The following is a 26,667-nucleotide window of genomic DNA, read 5'->3' as shown; positions in this document are numbered from 1 at the left end:
GGGGACTTTGATGTTTTAATGCTGTATCTACTACCTGGATTATGTGACAAAATTAATCTTCAGTTAAACAACATTTTGTTGCATTTTAGGATTAGCATTCTTGAGGTGAAGTATGTATTACTTAGATATACCAACATATTAATATATGCTTTAATTAATAACATCTGCAGAATTCACTCCATGCCACCCCACATGCTCTTGTTATTTAGTTTTTAATGAATAGTTAATTTGTTTCTTAAGAATATTTGTTGTAGTTGGATGATTGATCATTTTGTATAAAGATGACTCTAGGATATTTTCCTTTTTTAGGTCCTTTTGATAGGAAAATCAATAAATTTCCTACACCAGGTTTGTCATGACCAGACACCCACTACAAAGATGATAGCTGTGACCAAGTCTGCAGAATCCCCCCAAGACGGTATGGTGGTGGAGGTGGCGGGTGGTGATGGTTGTCGTGGCGGTGGTGATGGTGGTGGTTACGATGGTATATATTGCTTGAAGTATTTTTTGTTTAACAGGACTGACACATTTTCTAAATTATTGAAAAAATCTTAATACACAGTGTGATGTATATTAAATGTCTATTACTATAAAAATTTTGAATTCCTCTTTTTACATAGGGTTAAATAATAAGTGTTGTAATAGGTGTAGCTGTTTTACTCTTATTCGTTATTACTTTTTAAATGTACTGACAGTATGCCATAATAAGAACAGAAAGGAAAAAGTGTTGCTAGCCATACTTTGGAACTCAGAAGCTTGTCTGAAAATCAGCAAGGATTTACAAGTATTTATTGTATTGCAAATGCTGCATAAATTTCTGCCTTCATTGAATGATTTATGGTTATTCCTCATCCACTGCTGTTTTCTCTCCTGTTTTTTCTGTTTGCCCTCTGCCCCAGCCTCAGCAAGTTCAAGATACTTTGTGTGTAGCTGACTTAACATGTATAAGATTCCAGCCTTGTCTGTGTTTGCTGTTTAGATTGTCACCTTGGTTCATTCCCGTTGACTTTGCATATGACGTTGTGGTCACTATAGGGGAGATAATACAAAGTTACCATGGCTATGCCTTTCATCACTTTATAATCTAGATATGGTGATAAGTCATGCAGTAGAATCAAGTACTAAATAAATAATAAAAGGTAGAAAGTGAAAAATGAATTGAGTTATACAGATAAAGTACTTGAAGTGTTTAATATAGTATTGTTAGCTATAGGCACCATATAGATCACCACATAGATCACCAGAATTTACTTGTATAACCAAAACTTTGTACCCTTTGACCTCTACCTCCCCATTTCCTCATCCCCCCAGCGCTTGTCACCATCATTCTACTGTCTGCTTCTATGAGTTTAACTATTTTAGATTTCACATATAAATGGTACCATACAGTATTTTTCTTTGTGTCTGGCTTATTTCACTTAGTATAATGTCCTCCAGGTCCAACCATGTTGTCCCAAATGGCAGCATTGCCTTTTTAAAAGCTAACTAATATTCATTGTACGTATACACCACATTTTCTTCATCCATTCATCTGTCAGTGGACATTTAGCTTGTTTCCATATCTTGGCTATTGTACATAAGGGCTCAGTAAACATGGGAGTGTAGGTTTCTCTTAGAGATCTGGATTTCAGTTCCTTTGGATAAATACTCCAAAATGGAATTGCTAGATATATGGTAGCTCTATTTTTAACTTCTTGAGGAGCCTCCATACTGTTTTCTGTATTACTGGATCAATTTACATTTCCGTTGAGAGTGCACAAGGATTCCCTCAGCCCAATGTGATTTTCAGTGTCTGAGAGGGCTCATTCAAGGAAACTTCCAGAATGTGTTGGTAATGCGGTACTGAAAATCCGTACCCGGCCAGGGCCAGCTGTGGAGATCAGGATGCAGCTGCAGTCGCCACGGTGGTTTAGGAGAGGGGTCCCTGGCCTTGCGGTAGCTTCCGCTGTCAGACACTACTCCCTTTCACCCTCCATCCTGCCTCCCCAAGGGTGTTTATTTTTTTAACCCTCACCTGACAGTATGTTTTTATTGATTTGAGAGAGAGAGAGAAACATCGATGTGAGAAACCAATATTGATCAGTTGCCTCCCATACACACCCTGATGGGGAATGGAACCTGTGGCTTCTTGATGTACAGGATGATGCTCCAACCAATAGAGCCACCTGGCCAGGGCTCCAGGGACATTTACCAGTGACACATGACAACTTTGCATATACATTTCAGAATCCATAGACCCTAGGTTAGTTCCTAGAACCAGAGAGGGATGTGACTCCAGTACAGAATTTTGAGAAATACCTATGTTTAAGAGGTAGGAAAAGCAGGAAGAGCCTGGAGAAGAGCTGTATTGATGGATTTTGACTTTTCTTTAGTGGCTAGAGGAGATGACCCACTTGAGAGGCCAAGTAGTGTGTGCCCATGCTCGCTGTGGAGACGCGCAGGCAGGGGCTGTGCCGTTGCGGGGAAACAAGGGAATGCAGCTGGTCAGTGCCTGGCGCGCAGTGCCTCCAGAGAGATGGCTGCTGCCGTTCCATCACCGCCACTGCCCTTTCTCAGTCGCAGCGACGACGGCTGGGCCTGCTGCTCTCTCCCCTGCTGCATCTGCAGGACAGCGTGGCTTTTCTTTGCTATTAAGCTGATAGTACAGTTGGCAAGATAAAAGATGTACATCCTGAAGGACTGCTAATAATAAAAAAAAGCAATGGAAGAAGTCAAATTTATATTTCTTATATATGAAAAGTTTTGAAGACTTAAAAGTGTGACTAAAGAATAAGGAACAAACTTTTACAAACAGGAGCATAAGAGATGCCTGAATTGTTAAGGAATAAGAGTGCACAGGGGAGCTCTGTATGCTCTGTCTTCTAATAGGCCACCTTGGGCTGAAATTGGTTAATTTTTAAAACTTTTCTTTGGAGTGAAAATCCTTAATGAGTCAAACAATGATATAGTAAAAACATCTTTGAGGGAAGATATTTACATTTTTAAGAATACATAAATTAGTAGAAATAGACACCCTCCTCCCCCTGCCCTTGAAATAGGCACAGCTCACTGAGTATGTCCTCATGTTATGGCATCATCACACATCCCCTTCTACAGAATATAGAGTGTGTTTTACTCACTTGTGAACACCCTGGTTTTCTCATGTGAGTGTGAAATTGGAGTAGTGGCAGTGCTAAAATAGGTTTTTCTTAATGGGCCTGTTATTCTGAAGAACAAACAAAAAACAATCCTAGAGTCTTCTGATATTTTCATATTGGTAAATGAGGTAGTGGGGAAGACTTAAACAGGACTCTAAAGACTTTGCCTCTTCTCCCTTGACCTTGAACATGTAGTCTACCTTTTTTGAATCTTAAATTGTTTCTTGACATGGCTAGTGCAAGTGTTATGGTTTTTAAGTAAAATCAGATATTTAGATATAAATGTTGTTTTGATGTAAATAACACTAAAAAACTCTATTAATCTTTACATGCAATTTTTTAAATACAAAGCTATGGAAATGTTTTGGGTTTTTTTTAATGTTAGGTTTCTTTGTTGGTGCTCTTATTACATGTCCCCTGGAAAATCTTCACATCTTTCCCTGGAATTTACTCTCTGATGCTCTGACATGGCTGGCGCCCAGCAGCAGCACCTACACTGAGTTTCACGATTCACAAAGCTCATTATGCGCACCATTTTGGGTTATTCTCGAAACTAGTTTTGAACACGTCTTGTAGACAGACCTGCCCTGTTCTTTGCACTTTTCACCAAAGTGTTTTAGTAAGATTTTGAGTTAGTTACATTGTAGAGGGTAATTTGAACTTGAAATCTGTGAAGTGATGGATAGTGCCATTAGAGGTTCCTCCCGTAGGCCACAATGCAGCTGTCTGCTGTAAATCCGGCCAGACATCAGCATTGTCATTTCCGTGGGCTTGGGAGTCCGGTATGCCTTCCTGACCACGCACATGTCTGTTTGGGCTGCCACCAATGCCATTTGCAGGCATTGGCAATGACTTTTGTTCCATATATGTGCGTCTTCAGTTTTTCCTTTGTTAAAATACAAATTATGTATGTATGTGGACTTTTTTCTTTTGTTCTTTACAGCTGCAGATTTATTCACAGATTTGGAAAATGCCTTTCAGGGGAAAATTGATGCTGCTTATTTTGAGACCAGCAAATATCTATTGGACGTTCTCAATAGAAAGTATAGCTTGCTGGACCACATGCAGGCCATGAGGCGGTACTTGCTCCTGGGTCAAGGAGACTTCATAAGGCACTTAATGGATTTGCTCAAGTATGAAAATTATTTTGATTTTTATAAATATATAGCAGATTTCAACATGATAAAGAGTCTTGTAATTTTGCTTAATGAATAGATGGTGTTAGAGGAAAATTTGTTGAGTTCTTACACAAAATAGTGGTAAGATAAAATCAGAGAATGAAATTGTCACATTGTCATATTCAAGTCTCTTTGCTTTTGCTCTCCCTGGGCTTTGCTCTCAGGAGGAGCTGGGCACCTGCCAGACACTGCAGCACTAGCAGTCCGGCGGGGCACGCTGCACAGTTGTGGTTTGCTTAGCTTTCCTTTGAAAGTAGTCTTAAAAATGAAATGTATTTTAAAATGGAACTTTTTAGTTTACATGGCTTCTTGTTTTAAAAAAACTAAAAAAAAAAGCCCGATCACTACTCTTTCTGTTTAGTTCCATGACAGTACTGAAATGTGTGTCCTTGCCCTTCACCCATAGAGATGCAGACAGCTGCGGACCGGAGCCGGCCATGCTTCTGGCTCTAGTGTAGACAGTTAGACGCTCCGATGCAGCGTGGGGAGCCCGGGCGGCACTGGTGAGAGCGAGTGTGCTGAGGGTGGGCCGCAGCATGGACTAGTGATTTTCACTCAGGGGTATAAGAATGGAAATTATTTTTCTGGTGTTCCCTTTAGGACACTTTAAAATACTACATTACCTTTTGATCATTTCTGTGCTAATCAAGCAATTGTTTGGGCCTCTGGTCCTCAGACTTCAGTATGCATCAGAATCCCTTAGAGAGCTTATTGAAGTGACTAACTGGGCCCACCCATAGAGTCGGGTTCTGTAGGCCGGGGTAGAGCCCAAGAATGTGCATTTCTAACAAGGGCCCAGCTGAAGGTGATGCTGCTGGTGTGAGAGGTTGAGAACCCCTGTTTCAGTCATAAGCTCCTATAGCTCTGCCTCTAACTAGAACTCAGTCTCCAGTATGAAAAAGCTTTGGGGGCATATATAACAATAGCTGACCTTCTCCATGCTCATGGGTGATACTGTTTGATTAATTAGCTCATGAACGTGTTGATTATCTGCTAAATGTAAATGCTTTGTGATTATACTTGCTCAAGTAGCATGTTGCACTCTAAGTAGAGAAGTGGTTTGCTAGTTAAATACTGGTCATGAGGTTAGTGCCTGTTGGAAGTGTGAGTGATGATGAGTTTTTAAAGGGGAAATGTTCTTAAATACGATGGCTGGAATGAGGGTACATGTGAGGATGAGGGATGAGCAGACTAACAGGTGTGCAGGTGGATGTGGGTAGATTACCAAGGCATTTCTTACAGGTTAAAGGCAAAGCAAAATTCAGAGGTCCGTGGCAGCATTACAGATAGAGCAGTTAGCTGACCCAACATATTAAACCTTAGGGTAGGTTTTCATATTCAGAGCATCTCATATTTGGGATTAAGTGAAACAACTTATTTTTTTCTGAAAGGCATGTTTTAAGTCTCCAGTTTTAAAGGGGAATTCCATCAATGTCTCACTTGCCCCAGATTTGAGTGAAGCTTATGTCCCTTGTCCCCTGTGTGTACCTGATGTTTTGCTGCTATGAAGGACTGCAGTTGGAAGAGTTTACGTGCCACCTGGGGCTGATCGGCTGTGTCCTCAGCTCGGTCTGCTCTTGGTCACAGAAACGTTAGCTTCGTATTTAGGAACCCAGATATCAGGACCCCTTCAGGAATATTTACTGATAAAGCAGTAGCTTTTAGCCTTTCCAGTCATGGCATCTACCTGTCTGATCATTTTGATTTAATGAAGCCCTCTGCTCCCATTGGATCTATGGAGGAAATTGCTGTAGGCCACTTTTAAATTGGAAAACTTTATTTGTTAACATGCATGGCACATGTAAATATTTTCAATTTACGCTGTATCAAAAATATTTTTTTTGAGAATTTAAGAAGATGGTTTACGTCCCCAAATACTTGGTGAAATCCTATTTATAGTTCATTCTGTGAATATTTTGTTACCATGTCATATTGGTTCCATTTGTCTTTAGTTTTTATAATTTGAGCTCTTTTTATAATTTTAAGTTTCTACACAGCTCATTAAGAATTCAAGTAACATTGTCTTCTTATTTTAAAAAATCTGTGCAGACCAGAACTTGCCCGTCCAGCTACGACTTTGTATCAACACAATTTGACTGGCATTCTTGAAACTGCGGTCCGAGCCACCAACGCCCAGTTTGACAGTCCTGAGATCCTCAGAAGACTGGACGTGAGGCTGCTGGAGGTACTGCAAGTCTGGGTTCTGTGCAGTCCACGCAAAGCAGTGAGCTCGCTCTGAGACCCGCACCTTCCCCCTGATGTTGCCCAGGTTTAAGGCACCTCTGGTCTCTAGTGGGTAAGAGGTGTTACTGAAGGATTGGACAGCCTGAGTTTGAATCTCACTCCCCGCTCTGTCACCTGTTATGATGTCATCTTCGACCAATCACTGCGTGCCTGTGCCATACCAGGCCTCAGTTCTCAGCTTATGGAGGGGCCCCTCACAGGGCTGCTGAGCAGAGAACATGCAACGCTTGTTACAGTGCCTGGCTGTGCATCATGGAAGCCTAGCGAGTCGTAGGTCTTGTTAATGGTAACATTGATAAGGATGCATAGAGATGACATAGAATAATAATAGCATTTATCAAAATACATGTTTTTATTTTCAGCTTGATAGATGTTTCTTAGGGGAATGAGTATCATAAACCTCAGACACCATTTGCTTAGTTATGAAGGACCATTACTAACCCAGCAGAACCTGTTTTTTTTGTGTGTGTGTGTTTTTTAAATGTTGACTTTTAAGGATTTGGAACAGATAAGGCAGTGGGGTTTTGCCATGAGGAAATGGTGGTGAATTTTCAACACATTTTATAGTATTCATTTTAAAATATTTCATTCATTCCAGACTATTTGTAGAGCACCTACTGTGTGCCTCTCATTGTCTCAGTGCTGAGGATCCAGGAGGTGACAGGAAGATGCGGTTCTCTGCTCTCATGTAGCTGACATTCAACACTAGTGCACAGTTTTTAAAAGTTGGGCTTTATTTTTTTGCCTTTTCTTTGAGGATTTGACAGCTTGTTCAGCATTAAGCCTAACACTGGTGCTGGGAAGTCCTGCAGCTGTTTGTTTTTGCTCGTAGGTGTCTCCAGGTGACACCGGGTGGGATGTCTTCAGCCTGGATTACCACGTCGATGGGCCCATTGCAACTGTAAGATTCTGGGTGTTTTTACAATTATCACTGCTATTTAGGTGGTTACGTATTTTATTGTTTTAGAATTGGCTTTCTTCCATAAGAACTTCTAATTAAAGTGATCTCTTGACATCTACAGTATATCCGGTGAATAAATACTTAAGCCAAAATTGTGTGTGTTTTAAATAATCATTTATGAGTCCTGAAATGCTGTATTATTGGTATTTTAAAAATTCTCAACATGTGTTCTATCGCAGGTTTCAGCAAGTATTTAATAAATGGATTATTCATTTTGTTCATTATTCCTAGACTGTAGCAACTAATTTATGGTAATTTGAAAGGAACTATAATTATTTTAAGGGAGTTGTGTGTTTACCATTTAGATACAATTTGATATTTTGTATTCATTTCAACTGATGAAAAATTATCTGTAGTATAGTTCATAGTGCTTTTACCATGCTTAAAGGAAAGTACTCTTTCTTTTAACAGTTACCAGATCATAAAAGATTGACCAGTAGAGTTGTCTTTGTTGCACCTACAGTTAAAATGCCCCTCACTAAGTGCTCGTTTTTTCTTAATTCAGACTTGCATAAGTTCTTCTTGATCAAGATATGTCTTTGAACTTACTTCAGTCATTTTTATATCTGAAATATTGAGAAAGGACATTAATTTCTTTAATTATTGGGAAAAGTATTCTATGAAGAAGTAATGTAATTTGGGTTTAAAATTTCTTCTTAGCAGTTCTTGCAAGGTTTTGACTCCATGGCTGTTCCTGTCTCTCGAGGTATAAGTCAATCTCCCTCTAGAATCCTTTCATCAAAGCTGCACTCTCCCTCTTTTCAGTTGGAAGCTAACAGGCTTGCTGTCAACAAGTGCCTCTGTCGTGTCTCCTGTGAAACAGTAGCTGCTGGTGCAGTCCTTTCACAGCTCAGCTACCAGCATTTAAACTTCACCAGAGCAAATCTACCATATTTTAAATACATTAATAACTGCTCTCAAATTCAATTTTTGGTCAGATTCAAATTTGTTTTTCACCTTCTTTTTGTTTTTTTTTCCCTAAAATTTATTTCTTAAAAAAGATAAACAATTGGAATTTTATTTAAATCTCAACTTCATATAATAATTTTTATAGTTTAGGAAGACATACTTCAAAATTGATATCTTTACTAGCAAATGCAAATTGGGATATTTTGAAAATATATCTTCATAGTTTAAGAATTCAAATTTGCCTTACTAAACAATAAGCTAAGTTATTAAAATATTTAAAAAAGATAAATACCTTGACTAAAACTATAAATCAGTAGTTAAATAGGTTTTTGCAACCGATCATGCATCTCAAACTCCATATTTTAAGCATACTTATTTTTTTAGAGAGACAGCTAAGGATTGGGCTGGCCAAGGGCAGGAATAAAAATGTTAGTTCTTTTCACCTTTTACTTATATCCTAAACAGTTTTAGGATATAAAGTATAAATAATTTTAATAATAATTTTAATGTATAAAACAGGATATTTTAACAAATTATTAAATTAAGAAATTTTTTATTACCTTATTTGTTAATGTTGTATACATTACATTTTTTAATAGTGTAAAAGATATCATAGTAAAATCAATTGTATAGATTACTTCACAAAACATAAGTGCCTGAGTGATCGATACACTGAAAATGGTCTGTTAATACAATATTATTTCATAATATTACAGCTCTTACTAGGAAGTATCAAAGTTAATGCATTACATACCTTGTGTATTGATCATGCAGTATCATATTTTAAAAATTTTAGATTTTTGAAAACTCTAGTAGAAGTAGTCAAAGGATGTTTATATTATACATTTATTTAAAAAAACAAATTTATGGCTAATATCTGCCAACTCCAGTGGGTTGGTGGACAACCTGGGGGACTGGAATGGGAAGGAGAAAGGGATCTCAAAATTGATCAGCAAGATCTGCCATTGACATCATGTGGGAAATGATCTCTTGTCTGTCTGGTCTTTGTCATTTCAGCCTCAGGGTCAGTCTGTGTCATGGCTTGGTGCATTTTCAGCTAAACGGCCTTACTTTCACCATATTATTGCACAACTGCAGGTGTTCAGGCCAATGTTAGAGACGAAATGCTTTCTAATGATCCGACATTAAGTTTTATGCAGTTTTATACAGAAGATTAAAAACAGGACTACTGCATTTAAAAGTATACTTTTAGAGTCAAATTTTGGGAGAAAGTGGATTTTCTGCTTTTTCCCCATTTAATTTATGTATTATCTATTCCCTTTCTGTTCTCATTAATTGAGATTGTCATTTCTGTACAGAATTTAGTTATAATAGGTACATATCTTAGTTATATAATAATATCTTATATAATGTATGTAGTTTTAGCTTTTTATTAATTCTGTGAAGAAGGATGTGGAAAGATTATGTTTAACCTTCTCTTTTTGACAATGGGCAGGATAAACTCCATTTGTTTCTGTCATTTATCTCCTGGGCATTAGAGGAGGTGTCAGAAGCTTATTTGTTTAATCTTATCTGAACTTTATTCTACAGTAGGTGATGAAGGGAAAGAACATATACATAGCAAAACTAAAATGTTACACGATGTTTTCCTCTATATGAATGCAGTGGAACATGAGTGTCTTCCTCTTAAACAGTTAATATTTCTGGAGAATCATTATTGAACTGAATTTTTATAAATCAGGTCACATTAACTGTACTCTGGGAGCTTGGTACTTAAGGGAGTTCTATAAGATATCATTGTATATAGCAAAGAATACTTTATTTGTGAAATTATTTAATTTGGTCACCCTTCATGTAAACAGTTGCTAGAATGTTAGTAGTGTAAGTAGGTCAGCAAAACAGATAAATCTCTAAAACATTCATAGTTGGTGTTTTAGTTTCTTTAAAGCAACTCCTAATCACTCCTGTTCAGACAGATAATCATCAGTATTGAGCACCTACCCAGTACTGACACAAAAAAGTCTTACAGGAGAATAAACAGTCCTTGTAACAGGTGAAAAGTGCCAAGAACATACGACAAGCTAAAACATTCTACAATTAAATGCTAATATGTTAGGCTCAAGCAGTAAATGTTTGAGTTTCTGAAGAGGGAAAGTGGTGAGACCAGGGAAGGGTGTGGCCTTCGTCCTTGAGCGACAGGTGGGTTTGGGCAGAGGAGAATGGCGGACGAGGGCACAGGGCAGCAGTGTGAGGCGAGGCCTGCGGGCGTGAGCGCACAGAGGTGTGCTCAAGAGTGAGAAGCAAACGCTGCAGGAGCAGAGCCTCGACCTGCTGCTGAGTGCACAGGCCCTCCTTGGACCTGTGATTTTCAGTAGCACCTGTAAGTGGACTGTCTGTAAATGAGGCCACTTTAAATGGGCTCCAGGCGTTAGAAAGGGGTGAAAATGGGCTCATGCCTGGACTGCACACGTTGTTGGTGTCAGAAAAGCATTCGGCTAAAATCTGCAGGAAATCCTGTCTTTTTATGCATGAACATGCGTACACTAGAAAATTATTCATGGTTTATTGGACATTCAAATTTAACTGGGTTTCCTGTGTTTTTATTTGCTAATTCTGGGCACCATAGGAGGGAGGTGACACAGAAAACAGGCCTTGCCCAGTTCATACCCACAGGGCTAATCCTCCCTGGTTGTGAAACTGCAGTCTATTTGCTGTGAAGTGGTCCTCAAAAAGCAATAAGTAATAAGTACATGTGTTAAAATAACCTGGAGGCCTGTTTCCAGACTAGAGATACTCCTAGGCCCTCCTTCCCTGAGATTCGCTACCCTCTCATATCCTTCAGGTGGGTTGGGGTAGAAAACATGGCTATGCGTCTGGGCTTGTTGTGAAGATTCAACATTTTAGACCAGTATTAGGCTGGGTTTAAAAATCCCAGTACACCACTTATTAGCTGTGCGACCATACTTAGGCCTCTGTCTCCCCATCTGTAAAACTGGCATAAGAACTTCTGTACCTTCTATTATTGTGGATTTACTTGGCATGCTGTTTAGCACATAAAAAAAATCATTGTAGTAGTTACAAAATGATAGTTTCCTAAAATGTACAATGGTAGTTGCTTACAGACTACTTAGAATCTATTGAAATTGATTGTGTGTTCTCTGGCTTTTTTGTTAAAAAAAGAAGAGATTACTGAGACGTGTGCTGGAAGAATTGTTACGTCGCAGAGTATCAGCCTGTCTTCTGTTCTTTTTAGGTGTTTACTCGAGAATGTATGAGCCACTACCTAAGAGTATTTAACTTCCTTTGGAGGGCTAAGCGGATGGAATACATCCTCACGGACATACGGAAGGGACATATGTGCAATGCGAAGCTCCTGAGAAACATGCCAGGTAAACCTCCCTCAGAAAGCAGTTCGGGGGACCGTGTCACAGCCGGGGTGTGCTTACTGGCAGCTGAGCAGAAGTGAAGGTGCACTTAAAAGCAATTGGACTGAAAAGTGATTCATTATTGTGCTTTTGGATTAGGCTTTCGTGATAAGGTTTGTTTGTAATATTGCTTATCTTGGCTTCAGTGCAAATCAGGAAAAAAAATTGAGTCAAGTTAGATTTTTTAGACCATGAAATTTGTTTTAGAGTCACATTTGTTTTTTACTGTAGTGTTCATATGTGTACTTTAGTTTTTTAAAAAATTATTTTTAAGGACAGAAAGCTATTAATAAAATCACTGGCTCATTTACATTCACTTAGTGTTTTAGTTAAGACTGTTTGGGAATTGCTTTACTGTTTTGGTTCATGAACCAGGAGATGGAAATATTTTATAATATTATGTTATGATTTAAAAGCTATAGTAAAAATTCTCATGTCAGATAGTCAATGTTTATTTTAATGTTATAAATATTGAATGATTTCAATGATGAATAATTTTGAAATCTTTGCTGGTATATTGCATTTGAATTTGGTTAAAGCCATTAACAAAATATTTCAACAAGTATGTCTCTAAAGAAGAACTAAACTATTATATTCTTAATCATTTAATTGGTGAAAGTAACTAAAAGGGGCAGTTGTTTTAAGAAAGGTGTATGTGATCTCCGCTTCCTTCCTGGGTCAAGGCTCATTTTTGAGCAACTCCCAAAGTTCCAAAAAAAGGGTCCCCAGAAGGCTGGGGCCCAGTGGGTAGCTGTCTGTGTGTTGACATATGGGATTGGCAGTTTCTACTTAGCGTCCATGTTTTCTCTGTTCCCTGTGGGTCTTTTCCAGTAGATTGGGGTACTCGTGCTCTCGGCTTACCTTCCTCTGGACTCATGTTATAGAAAATTAACCGTAGGGATCCTCTGAAATAGCTGAGAAGGAAGTGAGGGGGACATTTTCTTTCAAATACTGTAATGGTTGTGAACAGTAACTACTGCTTTCAACATCCACTTTCTAGTAAATGTGGGTTGACTAGCATGTGGGCGCCTCTTGGGAGGAGACAGAAGGAGGAATCAGTTGTGGAGAGAACCTCACCCTGTCTCCCGGCTCTGCACCTGTTAACTCTTCCCCGTTTTCTCGTGATCCTCTCTCACAATGCGTCACAAGATTGCTGCCTGTTTCACTGGGTGTGCACTTGCAAGTTATTCAGTTCGCCTGCAATTCTCCTTCTCTGCATTCTTTTTAATACTGTTGAGTAGAGCACTTCTTAGCTGTCACTTCTCTGTGCCAGTATCTTTCTTATTGTCTGATTTAGATCAATTCAGTGTGATGCAAATACTTTGTCATTGTATCACTCTTCTCCTTTCAAAATAAGCATCAGTATTGTGTTTAGCCCTGGGAAATCTGAGCTCTGTAACAATTTTAAATATTAGCTGGTTGTGATACATTTTTCTGATTTGAATATCAATTTAGCAATGTCTACCTGAATTTGTTTTTCTCTTGAGTTGAATAATCAGCAATGAGTTACCTGAAGATAACTAATACATTTGTTTGAGTAATTTTCTGTGTGTAGGAAAAATACATATATTTATCTTTTATGAAATTAATAACTTGAATTTTACTTGATTCAATTATATGGAATTTGATTTCAGCTTCTGTCACTAATCCTTTTTCCTTGTCATTAAAACTTCTAAAATATTTTTAATAGTGTATTTCCTCATGTGTACATAATTTATTTTTTCTTTTTGGTTGAACATGTAGGGTTTTGTTTTTGTTTTTCTTTTTCCACTAATATAAATAATGCCATAAACTTTTTGTAAATTTCTGTTTTATAAGTCTCTGAGTATTTCTTTAGAATAGATAAATTGGAAATGGAATTGCTGGGTTAACAGGTATGAATTTTAATTTTCCTTTGTATTTGCTAATACTTGGTGTTTATATTTTAACTCTGTTGGTACATACTGTTTACTTTCAGGAAAGTTGTACCAATTTACTTTACATCCTCATCAGCACTGCTCTCACTGCTTGAAAGTTGTCTGCAATGCTGCTGCAGTCAAACAGATTGTCAGTTTGATGGGGGGAAATAGAAGTTCATTTCAGTTTTTTAAGTGCTTTCAAAATTATCCATCAGTTTAAATGCTTCCTCCTCCTCATTCTTATCTTCTACCTTCTACTCCTCCTCTTCTTCTTCTTCCTCTTTTTTTTTTTTTAGGGAAATGATGTTTTTCATCCTTGTTTCTTCTGGGGTGTAATGTTCTTGCCTTTAGTACAGGGATATCAAACTCATGTTCACTGGGGGCCACATCAGCCTCACGGTTGCCTTCAAAGGGCCGAATGTAATTTCAACTCCTTAACTGTTAAGAAGTAGTTACATTTATACAGTCCTAAAATTATTTCAGCGGTTTGAAGGCAATGGTGAGGCTGAAGTGGCCCTCGGTGAAAATGAGTTTGACACCCCTGCCTTAGGATATAAGGAAGTGTTGTAAAGTTGTTAGAGGCCAGGCAAATCAACACACAGATATGAGCCAGGGAGGTAGCCTTGTTAATACAGCAGATTTAGAAATGCCCCGTCAACCATCAATCTGAGACCAAAATATAAAAAAGATTCTATAAAGTGCTCCTGTAAACACCCTTTGGAGTTCTGTATATATGCTCAGTGTGTGTGGAGGATTTGGCTGCATGCAGAGAGAGTATCAGTCATTATCCCCCTAGGAACTATTTTAATAATAATCATAAAAAAATGGGTTGGAGTAAATCGTTACCCTTGAAAATGATGTGCTTAGGACAAGAGTTTAGATAATGATGTACCAAGATGTTTATACCCATTTTCATATATTTGCCATTTGTTTGGACAAAAAATAATTGTTGATACTAAAACAGTTTAGAGGTCCTTTCCAGTGGTGTGGAATTTTTTTCTGTTATATTCAGTTAGTCTAAAAAGTATCCCTATTAGTGGAAACTAAACTTGTATTTCAAGTAGCATTTAACAAAATGAAGTAGAGAGGTACAGGTACGTGAGTTTGTGTTCTTCTTGACCTTTGTATATTAGGGGGAGGGAGTGAACGGAGGACTCCCTCCCCAAAAGAGCAGTATTAAAGGAACTTCCTTTGTGGTCTTTATTAGACATGGAAGTGGACGTGGTGGGTGAGTGAGGTGGCCAGCTCCCGTGTGAGGGACGTGTTGCTGTGGGAGTGCTGCGGCCTGCTGCTGGTGTCACTGACGGCTGTTCCTCGTTCTCAGTGGTTAACGGTGGAGCGTCTTCCAGACGACACCGTGCTCCAGACTGAGTGAACTAGCTTGAAGATGAACAGACATTTTTTTCTTTTAAAGTTGCCTTCTGTCTCTCTCACTGTTGTACGTGTGGAGGAGGAGTGAGTAGTCCTGAGTAGTGACACGCCTGTGAGATGCTCTCCCTCCTGGACTCGGAAGCCGCGGACTCAGGTTGTCTGCACAGATCCAGGCTGCATTGTCCAGCTTCGACCCTGCTCTGCCAGCATCAGGCTGCGTCCTCAAGCTGATTTTCTAAATTCTGCCTCGGTGTCCTCATTTGCGGGGCTGGGTGATGGTAGCACTCACCTCCTAGGGTTACTAGAATGAAATCTGTAAAGTACCTAGACCAGTGCCACTGGGGAGAGCCCCGTGAGTCCAGTTGTTGCTGCTTGCCTGGTGGCAGCAGCCACCAGGTGATGCCTGCAGAAGGACCGCCACCACGAGCAGAGATGCTGAATGCAGGACACACGGCAAATCCTGCTTCTTACCAATATCCTTAGAACCCTTAGCCTTGAGAAATAAATCAGATGGGCAATTTGATGAACTCAATTTTAAATATGGTAGCATCAGTTATAAATACAGATTGAAGGAATTGATTACGAAATTGTGAGGAAAAGGTTTTAGGGTATTTTAAGACAAGAAACTTTCATAATTTCTAATAACACTGTTTATGGTACATCTCCACACCAGCAGGTGCTTCTGACTGGAGATGCCTAAGCCACACAAGGTCAATTCCTTTCAGAGACATTTGTGTTTTTAAATCAAAGTTGAAATTCCGTCAACAACCTTTAGAGGGCAGTAAAGAATTACAAATGAATCTTAAATAAACTAAAGGATAGAATGGTCATTTTTCATGTTGTATATAAAACTGTCAACTGTTAGCCTAGTGGGAGATGTACTGTATTTGTGTATTCATTGGACCTCAGTGCAAATGTTGCTTTGCTTTTAGGATTCTTAGAGTGTGGGTCAACCATATAAACATGAGTACTTACATTTTAACTTTTTTTTAAATGTATTTTCAAGGTGCTAGGTAAAGAGTCAAGGGGTGTTTCAGGTATAAGTTGTTAAATTATATTTTTTTAGGAAGTAAGGGATCAAAATATACCTTCAGAATTTAGTCTGCTTATGAATTGGGTGTGTAGTCAGTGAGCAATCCCGAAATACAGCATGTGGTGTTTGGCTGATTTCGCGCATGGGGAAGAGAAGGGACTGTGGCGGTGCTGGGACTCCAGCTTTCATTATGAGGGTTACGTTCCAGATTTCTCTTCCACAGGCAGTGTCCTCACAGCAGCAGCCACAGGTCTCTTCGCTCTCGGATGCTGTATTTTGGGAGAATACCATTAAGATGCTGGGCTCCTTTTAGACACAAGAAAAGATGATTTTTTCAAGACAAAACATACTATTTGGTAGTACTTCAAGACTATAAAAGAGAAGAACACATTTTAACATTGTTAAGTTTGCCTTGGTCATGGAAACCTTTTGAAAAGAATGTTAATTTAAATAGTCAAGACATACACGAATGCAGACTTACCTGCTTCAGTTTCAAGGATCTCAATCACCTACTCAGTAAATGATCTTTGAGGGCCTACTTTGTGCTGCCTCTTCTTTGTATTCAGTGACAGATATAGCAGACGAGGTCCCTGTGGTAAAGTTTATTGCCTATTAGGGCAAGATGTACATTTAAACAAGAACTTTAATACACTGTGATTCGCCGTTTAACATGGAAAAGATCAGGTGCTGTGGGAATATAAAAAGCAGACACCTGACAGATGTGGGTGGCATTAAAAAGGCTTCCCACAGGGCGGTGATGCCCAGGTTGGCATCTAGAAAAGAGTACATTAGTCAAGGGAAGAGCGTAGGAGTGGGCAGTAGTAGGTCAGGGATCTGTCAGAACAGCGTTTTCAGAAGTGGGGTGGGGGGATGGGGCAGGAGAGCTAAGCAGAGACCTTGAAGGCTGTTGGTTTGACTTTAATGGCAGCGGGAGCCATGGAAGGCTCTACACTGAGGCTGATGTGCTTGGATTTGTGTTTTCCAAAAACTCCTCTGGCATCACTGAGAAAACTGGATCTGCTGGGTGAGAATAGAGGCCAGCACACCAGTCAGTTGTAATGATGTGTGAGGAATGGCGTTGACCTTGGTGAACACAGCATCTCCGGGGCTGGGGTGAATGGATGGATTTTTTGAGAGAAATGTGGGAGGCAGGATTTGGTGCTTCAGTGTACAGATGACAAGTACAGCGGCAGCCTGGTCTCAGACTCTAGGAGCTGGTGGGTAGTGGTGTCACTAATCAGGCGAGGCAGTGCTGGAGGAAGAGGATGCTTAGGGATGGTGCTTCCACTTCTCATACCTTGATTTGAGATGTTTTTATGGAGCTATGCTGCATATTTGGTTAGATTGACCTGAAGCCCAAGACCTCCAAACTGGAGAGAGACTTCAGACGTAATTAACTTCAGGTGACACTTGAAGCCATGGACTTAACGAGGTTGCCTAGAAATAGAACGAGAAGGAAAAAGTCTTGGAGTAGAGAGAAGTGGACAGGACCTTCTAAGGGAGATAAAGAGGAACCACCAGAAAGGTAGCAGAGGACTGGAAGGAAGTAGTTTCTCTGAAACCAAGGAGAGAAGGATTTCAGTGAGAAGGGAAGATGAAATATGGCCACAGCTGCAAGAAACCAGCTAAGGCCAAAAACTGTCCTGTCAATTGAGGGTGACTTTAACTAGGGCTGACCAGTAGCACCCACTCTGCAGTGAGAGGGTGGTGGGGGCGAGGAAGGGAAAGCAATGGGCACTGGTCACTCATGCTAGTCAAAAAAGCTCTTGGATGCAGAATTTTGTTTGTTTAAAGGGTAGTTTTAAATGCTGATGGGAAGAAGGAAGTAGAGGTTGGTGAATCCTAGAAGGAAAGGAAGAAAAGGAGAGGACATTGGAGTACAGAGCTGGGGCTGGGATTAGCTTTAAAGTGTGGGCTTGGTGGCCAGCGGGTGGGGGAGGGGTTCCCACCCGTCAGCTGCTTTTTCTGTGCCCTGTGAGGGAGAGTGGAGAGGAGGAGGTGGGTCGCAGAGTCCAGGACAGCAAGGGCTGAAACAGCTGTTGTAGGGTAAGGGACAGAAAATGAAGGATTTCTCGGCTTCACGAAGGATTTCTCGGCTTCACAGAGGATTAGCTGAGGTTGGATGCCATGAATTTTAGGTTGACACCAACATAGCCTGATGATTTTTTTGTAAATGTTTTTGTTTTGTAGTCATTCATTTGTGTTTTCATTTCCAAATGTGACATTAAAGACTCTAGAAGATTAATCAGTAGGGGAGAAACTGTACATTCAAGTAAATCAGAGATTATAAACCCAAATTAATGAATTAATCACTGCATGTCTATGTATCAAACTGTCTTAATTCCAGAAAAAGTTCTGGTGTGCAAAGGAGTTCAAAAATAAAATGGAAAAAATGTTAGTAAAACCTGCTACTAGAAACCAGTGTGTTAGATATCTAAGTATTGCTGGTTTGATTGTCAGTATTACTCCAGTGGAAAAACTCTAGAAGAGACCCCGAGAAATATGGACTAAAAGGAACAAAAAAAAATTGAGTTTTCATGGAATTGAGCTCCTTTCATTATGCATAGAAGATTGACTTGGAGCTTGGTGGAAAGTGGCCGCAAAAAGTTTTTTATGCTTCTGAAGTAAGCATAGGGTTCCCCCAGAAATAGTGCTGACAGTACTCAAGTTACCATTTTCATGAGTCATCTATCAGGAGTATGTGAATACATCTCCAATTCTGTCAGTGATGTTCCACTTTCTCTGGCAGAAAAATATCAAGATGCAAAAGTATAAACTGTGCAGCTATTCCCAAGGCTGAAAAATAAGTTGATGGCATTCACTGTGAGTATGTGCAAGCATTGCATTGCATTTTAGGAAATCAGAGTGCACTGGGGGCCAGACTCAGAGACATGGAATGTCACAGCGAGACCTGAGTGTTGGCGTGTTTGGTATGCCAAGACACTACTCAGTTTGCTTCCCTTTAAAAAAGTCCACCAGATTCTGTGATAAAATTAAGAACTTAAAAAAAAAAACTTCCACAGATGATATCTAAACTATTTTATATAACTTTGTCACTGTACAAAGAAACCAAATCACACCCTAGAAGGATCTTGAGGACCAGTATGTGTTTTGGCACACTTGTGGTGCTGCTGAGTGTTTTAAACACACATAGACAGTGCCCCGGGCAAGGTCGCCTGGCTTCAGGGTGGAAGAGCTAGCTCTGGGTTAAAACCTAAAGTAGAAATGGTAGTTAACTATAGAAATGGTAGTAAATGGTAGTTACTTCCTGAGAAGCTTACTTAAACCATAATATGGATGACTGTCACTGAAAACAGCATTTATTGTGCTCTTTTACATTGAAAGGTAATTTTGGTTAAATAGGCTATGAGTAGAAATCTTAGCCCCATTTGATAGTTTTAGTAGAAAAAAGAACATTGTTCATTCCAGACTTACAAATGAAATGTGAAGTGTATAACCTGTTCTTTAGAAGAATATTTACCATATTCAGAGACTACAGATTCCTGATGGTGTGGAAGACATCAGGTGTGTTTGGAGCACGTGCTGATACTCCCTGGTGTCTTCCCTTGCTAAAGAGTGCATGTTAAACCAGGCCAGCAAAATCCAGTGTCACTTAATTCTTAACTTGCAGAAAGGAGTATTTCTTACAGTATATACCGTGACTCTTGTTTTTTCATACCTGTGTATATATTTTACTTCCATATTACTCTCTTAAGAAGGGACAAGAATGGTATTTCCAGTAACTGCATGCAGTAACAAGATTGATCTAGATAGCTGGTTAATTAATGGTGTTTGGAGTGGTAACAGGACTGTGTCATGTCTGACCCATATTAAAACCTCTTTGTAGTCCTTCCTCTGTTGACCCATCTCTGACTGAGCCCTCATGTACAATAGTGTCCCATCATACTCTGGTGGAGTCTTTGAACAAAAAAATTAAAAATGCAAGCAGAGATTGGCTGCTCCGTGGTGACCTTCAAGCCTTTTGATGGTTTTATAATCTCGTTAAGAATAGAAGTGGAGTCTGGGCTCAGGCCCGCCTCCCTGCAAGGTTCATGTTTTTCTCAGGTGACAAGGTCACATTCAGGTCCTTAAGGAAATGTCACTTTTGTTTCCAAATAGCTAGGGAATAGTAAATGTTTCATGCATAGTGGGCAGATTAATTGTAAAGAAGCCATAAAATTGAGCTTATGTTTATTCAAGATATTGTGTTATTATAAGATAAAATTTTTCTATTTAATTTTCAAATACAATTATTTTATTTTATGCCATTCTTTATTAGGTCCTTATATTCTGTGAAGTAATATATTGCTACTTGATGAGATAGCTAAGTCTTTGTTTAGCTTGAATAGCACAGAAATTGATTATGTAAAGGTTGTTTCTTGTTTTAAGGGGCCAAGAGTTAAAGCTAGTCGATTTTTTTAAAAGATATATTGCAGATATCACGGGGGAGAGCATTGTGTTGATTTTAAGTGTATTCCCTGTGGGGTCTAACGTCAGTTCTTTGACTCTTTTGCAGAGTTCTCTGGGGTGCTGCATCACTGTCACATTCTGGCGTCTGAGATGGTCCATTTCATTCATCAAATGCAGTATTACATTACATTTGAGGTATATGCAAATCATTCGTTGATTTTAGTTTAAATAGGTCATGTCTTAGGACTGTGGTGTTACAAGAACACAACCTCATCCCTAAGTTTTATGTTATTGTTCCTAGGTGCTGGAATGTTCTTGGGATGAACTTTGGAACAAGGTGCAGCAGGCCCAAGATTTGGACCACATCATCGCAGCGCACGAGGTGTTCTTGGACACCATCATCTCCCGGTGTCTGCTGGACGCTGAGTCCAGGGTAAGGTTGATGTGCGGCTTAGAAACAAGAAGCAGAGATAACCACAGTCTTCTTTTCTTGGGTTCCTGTCAAATGGAGAATCTTAGAAATTGCCTGGTGCCCCCACACTAGTAGTGATGAGGGCCGTTTTATTAATAGTTCAAGGTGCACTTGAACATATTGTTTGTTCAACATCATGAACATTTTGTTTGGGAGCAGAATTGAAACAATAGTGCTGAAACTAGAATGTGCTCTAAAATGGGTGTCAAAATAGTAAAGAATATAATAATGCCCATTCATTTCCTAGGTGTAATACTATCCTCTTGTGGTTGTTCAAAAGAGAAACACTAATCATGAGCGATGGCTTTGATTGTGGAGGGGTAATGTGTGAACAAAACAAGCCAACTGAGGCACTGTAAAAACAAAGCAGTAACCTGCCTGAGAGTCCAGGAGAACGATTTGAGAAAAGGCAGGGCCCTTCCAGCCACACGCTCATTTTCTTAACCTGGGGATAATGGTCTTCTCTGTGTTTTGCCTTCAGTAAGTCAGCATCTGGCTGCATGCGTTAGAAAGCAGGCTGTTTGTCTAGTTAAACCCTAAGCATTTCCCAGGTACCATGCTTTTGTGCTAACATTCCTTTCCTTAGACCCCTATTCTAACAGTTGCATGTTCCATGTGGTTAGTCTGCTGGGAGTTTTAATGTTAAATGTGGGGAAACAAGGAACACCTTGTTTATACTTGAACAAACATATTGTGAACTAGGAGGCAAAATTTTAAGTGCTTTTTGACATTAAATGTGCAACTTCAAAGAAATTTTAGGATTTGCAGAGGGCTGCTTACTACTAAACCTCCACTCTCTTCAGGGATCCTTCTATGGAAAACACAGTGCTTGAAAGAACTTTAATTTTGTCTAAATTTTTAGTGTATCTTGGTTAGCTAACTATGGCTGGGAAAATAGATATTTGCTGAAGAATTACTGATCATATGTGTGAAAGAATTGCTTAGGTCAAAGATGCATCTTTATCGAATGGTTTTGATAAATGTATTGAAATACTGGCATGAAAGTAATTTAGAATACTCCGAATGTAGTTAGTAATTTAAAAAATGCACATCTCAAACTGTTTATCCTCTATGACTATTGCTAAACCCTGTCTTTGTGGGGCTGAGGTCATAGGAGTTACGGTTTCTGTGAAGTGTGTCAGTTGGCACGTTTGTTTTCCAGTGGATGAGCGTCCTGAAACTCTCTCAGATGAGCTGATGCAGTAGCACATACGACATTTTTCCTGGGTGCGAGGCATTCATTGACATGTACATCCCAGGAGTCCTAGTCAGACAGCACAGGGCTCCTCAGGCAGACAGATGGGTTGAGGTCTCAGTCCCACTTCACAGCTTTGACCCCAGTGTTCTCAGTGTCCTGAAAGGGCATGGTTACTTATCTCTGCTGCAGAGATTCGTGAGAACTGAATTATGTAATTCACTTACACTGTTCATCATAGTACCTGGAACATACGTGACAGTTGTTAGAGTTTTTAAATGATTGAAAGTCATCTTGCGTGTGTATATTTTATAGAGTTTTGTGATTGTTAGACTTAATGCTGTTCAGAAAACGTGGAACTACTGAGGATTATATCCACGCTGACATCAAGTCTGACTGGTAAATACAGAGCACTCATGTAACTGATAACAGGAATTGTAACCAACATCCATGTATGGCTGTTCTGTATGAAACAAGTTAAGTAGTCAGACTTCTTGCCTCTGAAACATTCCCACTGATATGAACAGAATGAAAGGGAGGAAAAATTTTTGCAGGTGACATTATTGTCTTGTGACGATGGAATGTTTATGTGTGAGTTGGTCCTGACTAACTTCCCCAAAGGAGTCCTTGTGCTGATGGCTTAATGATTGTTTCTGGAGTGATCCCTCGCTGATGGTTTCACTTATCATTTGGCGGTTTGTCTAAAATAATAAGACTGTAGGAGTTTTGTTTTTTAAGGACCCCAATATATAGTGGTGGGCAACAGGAGGTTTACTATTGTAATACAAATAAATAATGCTATAATTAATAAACAATAATATAAGAATAAATTGTTTATTTACTCCCAGCTGTAAACCTAATTTTGCTTGCCCTTGTATTAAACAATCTGTTATTGACATAAATTTAGTATTTTTTATTATATCACTTACTAAGAAAAACAAGGCTGTTTCATACACATAATTTTGAAGTTGTAGGTTGTGGCAGGACAGTTGTGGGTGTGTGTGTACATTTCTGCGGTTTTTATTTGTGCAAAGCTGAGAAAAATCACACAGTAAGTTGTGCAAATGGACGTCTCCACAGAGCACACTGTTGTAGTTAATCCTCCATGAATAGATTGCTGACAGAAGCCCATGTTGCATCCTTAGCTTGAAGTAAACAGCAGTAAATACCTCATAGATTAATTAGTTCCTTCAAAAGTAATGAATTTTTATTTCACTACAATAAAGAAACAAATTAGAGGAAATAAATCTCTATTAAAACAAAATATTATACCATCTTCATCTTTTGTTTTGCCTTTATTTTATTAAAAAACAAAATACAATCCTTTCAAAAGAACAGACTTTTAAAAATATTTATAATGTTTATTATATTTTTTGTTACAGTTTAGTCCCCTTATGCCCCCTCCCCCAGCCATCACCACCCTGTTGTGCACATCCATGAGTCCTTTTTCTTTTTTGCTCGATCCCTCCACTCCCTACCCCACCCCGCACTAGCTGTCATCAGCTCCCATCTATGAGTCTGTCTCTGCTTTGCTTGTTAGAAGAGCAGACAACTTTTAAAATAAGCAGAGCGATGACTATGTGAATCTCAGAGCTGCCTAACTAGAGGGACCACGGGGCATGGTCAGGTCTTTCTGTCCGACGAGCCAAGTCTGCACCGTTGTTGTTTCCCACAAGCACCTTGTAGTAAATTACCAAGAACACGAACCATCCGTTTTGCAGTGTCTGAGTTCTCTTGAATAGGTTGTTCTGTAATTTCAGTTTTGTTTTACTTAGGCTTCAGACATTAGCTCAACTGTTAGTAAACGAAATTTGAACCCAAGTATTCCTGTTGCCTCACAAAGGGAAGTATTTTTGCAGGGCTGAGCCCGCATGCATCAGACAACAGGGATGGGGATGGTCTCGCAAATGTCCTTGCCATCTCCGAGAGTTTTCAGCCACAGAGTTAGTCCAGCCGTATCGTATCTTCCTATTCGTGGTCTCGGAGCCTCTCGAGTTTTCTATGTTTCTTTTATGCTTCTCAGTAAAGTCGTAACATTCTTCTCCCACAAACATCTTGCAAATCTTTTGTTAGATTATTACTTTGTGGAATTTGGCAGGTCTATAGGAATGCTATTCTTTTGTTTGATCTCTTATCCATTTTTTTATTCCATTATTTTCTACGTAGATCCTGTTTTATTCAAAGAAAGACAGTTTTGTGTCTTTCCACAGGGTGTGCCTTCTGCTGCTTTTTCTCACCTTAAGGTCTTAGCTTAGGTTGCTAGGAGCACCCGTGGGCCTCCTTGGCTTAATGCTGGCATCAAAGAGATGTATCATCGCACCGTTGACTGTGATGTTTGTTTGCCCAGGCGTCTGATAGGACCTTTATCAAATCCAGGTCCTGGTTTGTTTAGATGTTTTATATAAACCATGAGTGGTGTTAAATTTTAACACATCGTTTTTTCCCCCTGAACTATCAAAATTATCTTTTTTTCTTCCTCAAATGTTGATGGTAAAAAAAAAAACCCAAAACCTGAGATGGCAGAAGATAGAGTTAATCCTCTTCAGTTGTGGCACACTGTTGTCAGTCGGGGAAAGACCTCATGTTTGCTGGGTTCCCCACCTTGACCCTCACTGTTGGCACCTGTGTCAATGTGCCTGCTGTATAACCAGGGTGGATGTGTGTGTGTGTATTTTGCATGGATATATTTTTTATTTACATAAATGATTTTGTACTGTAGATCTCAGTCTGTTTCCTTCCTCTTCCTCTGCTGCACTAGGAGAATCACTAAAATGCGGTAGCTGTGCACTGAAGACCACTGTGCAGCACATAAGCAGTGACCTAGAGAAACGTATTGTGGCACTGATAAGTTTTCAAAACATTTAAAGATCAACTGTCTTTTCATTCCTGGTATAAAATGTGACACCTGTTTAAAACCTTGCTGAATTTCTTAGAAAATGTTTTATTAAGAATTTCCTTTCCTGTACTCTTGATGTTTGGTTTTGGTATGAATCACCAAACAAAGAAAAAAACAACAACCCTTGAAATACTTTCTATTCCTTTCCTTTCTGAACTGTGGAATAGTCCAACTCCTAACTCAGCTACTTCCTATGAACTGTGAAATGTGGGACAGCACTTCCGAGTTTATAAGGTTTTTGTGAGGTTTGGAGCTGATCTGCATGGAGAACTGGGGGTGTGTCGGACAGCTGTCACTATGGTAATATGGAATTATGGGGTTTTGCCAGGACCTGGTGTAGTGCTGCTACATAGTAGATGTTCAGTAAATGTTTAATAATGAATGAACAACTGATAGGCATTTTGAGATGTGAGTCGATACCTGTTTTATAGTATCTTATTACTAATTACCAACATTTTGTTTGAAAAACTTGGTGATAAGTATGTTGAGGCTCCATTTGTTTAAAAAGAGTGTCTTTTCTCTTTAGACACTTTTGAACCAACTTAGAGCAGTGTTTGATCAAATCATTGAGCTTCAGAACACTCAGGATGCAATATACAGAGCAGCCCTGGAGGAACTGCAGAGACGATTACAGTTTGAGGAGAAAAAGAAGCAGCGTGAAACTGAGGTATGGTTTTTATACTAGTGGATTTATCAACTTAAATAATGAATGTATTGCCATTATAATCACAAATGCAACAAATAATTTTCATGCCAAAATAAATGTTCTTAAAGCTGAGACTGGGTCACATCCACACCTGGAGTCCTGAGGAAGTGCTGTTTTAAAGGAAGTGGTCACCCTCACTACCGTCATGTTTGAGAAGTAACAAACAACATACACGAGAATCACAAATTTCTTGCCACTTTTCATTAGTGTTGAGATGCGGATATTTGTACTCGGATGTATTGGTACCCCCTCAGAGTATGACCCTGACTCTGCATTGCTTTATTATTTGAAGCTGATGGATACATATACATATATGAACCAAATTTTTGCACTATGGCTATTTTCAGTGACCTTGCTAACGTATTTTATGTCCTCCATGACCTTGAATTATGAAGAATTATTGAGCAAGTTTAGGTCTTTATGAGATTTCTTTTTTTTTCTTAAGATTTTATTGATTTATTTTTTAGAGAGGGAAGGGAGGGAGAAAGAGAGAGAGAGAGAGACATCAATGTGCGGTTGCTGGGGGTCATGGCCTGCAACCCAGGCATATACCCTGACTGGGAATCGAACCTGTGACACTTTGGTTTGCAGCCTGCGCTCAATCCACTGAGCTACGCCAGCCAGGGCCGAGATTTCTTGTATTTGATGTAATTTGTATAATCTTTTACTTTTTCAAGATGCTTATTCTTGGGATGCTGACATTTTTTTCAGTTAATACATTTTGATTAGTTTTATTTTTGAGTCTTTTTTTTCCCCTAAAGTTAGTGATAAAGGGTCATCTTTAACCTAAAAGATTTACAGTTTGGAGCACCAGTTGTTTCTCCTGGGTGTTTTAGAAACAGGAGTGCTTGCCTCATCCATGTTGCAGACA

The 26,667-nt window shown here is 39.2% G+C and overlaps 1 protein-coding gene across 1 annotated transcript in view; it reads left to right on the top strand.

Moving 5' to 3' along the window:
• Positions 1 to 26,667, top strand: part of TUBGCP3 (tubulin gamma complex associated protein 3) — an 89,036-nt gene that overhangs the window by 52,896 nt on the left and 9,473 nt on the right. The window contains exons 13-20 of the mRNA XM_045821546.1: positions 310 to 418; positions 4,081 to 4,270; positions 6,365 to 6,500; positions 7,392 to 7,460; positions 11,644 to 11,779; positions 20,634 to 20,722; positions 20,829 to 20,960; positions 25,617 to 25,757. Coding sequence (XP_045677502.1) covers positions 310 to 418; positions 4,081 to 4,270; positions 6,365 to 6,500; positions 7,392 to 7,460; positions 11,644 to 11,779; positions 20,634 to 20,722; positions 20,829 to 20,960; positions 25,617 to 25,757 — 1,002 coding nt within the window. The remainder of the gene's footprint in view (positions 1 to 309; positions 419 to 4,080; positions 4,271 to 6,364; positions 6,501 to 7,391; positions 7,461 to 11,643; positions 11,780 to 20,633; positions 20,723 to 20,828; positions 20,961 to 25,616; positions 25,758 to 26,667) is intronic.

The sequence above is a fragment of the Phyllostomus hastatus genome, unplaced genomic scaffold (genome assembly GCF_019186645.2).
Source record: "Phyllostomus hastatus isolate PE091 unplaced genomic scaffold, TTU_PhHast_1.1 phas_scaffold_46, whole genome shotgun sequence".
Taxonomy (NCBI): domain Eukaryota; kingdom Metazoa; phylum Chordata; class Mammalia; order Chiroptera; family Phyllostomidae; genus Phyllostomus; species Phyllostomus hastatus.
The sequence above is the reverse complement of the archived record's forward strand: the minus strand, read 5'-3'. Positions and strand labels throughout refer to the sequence as shown.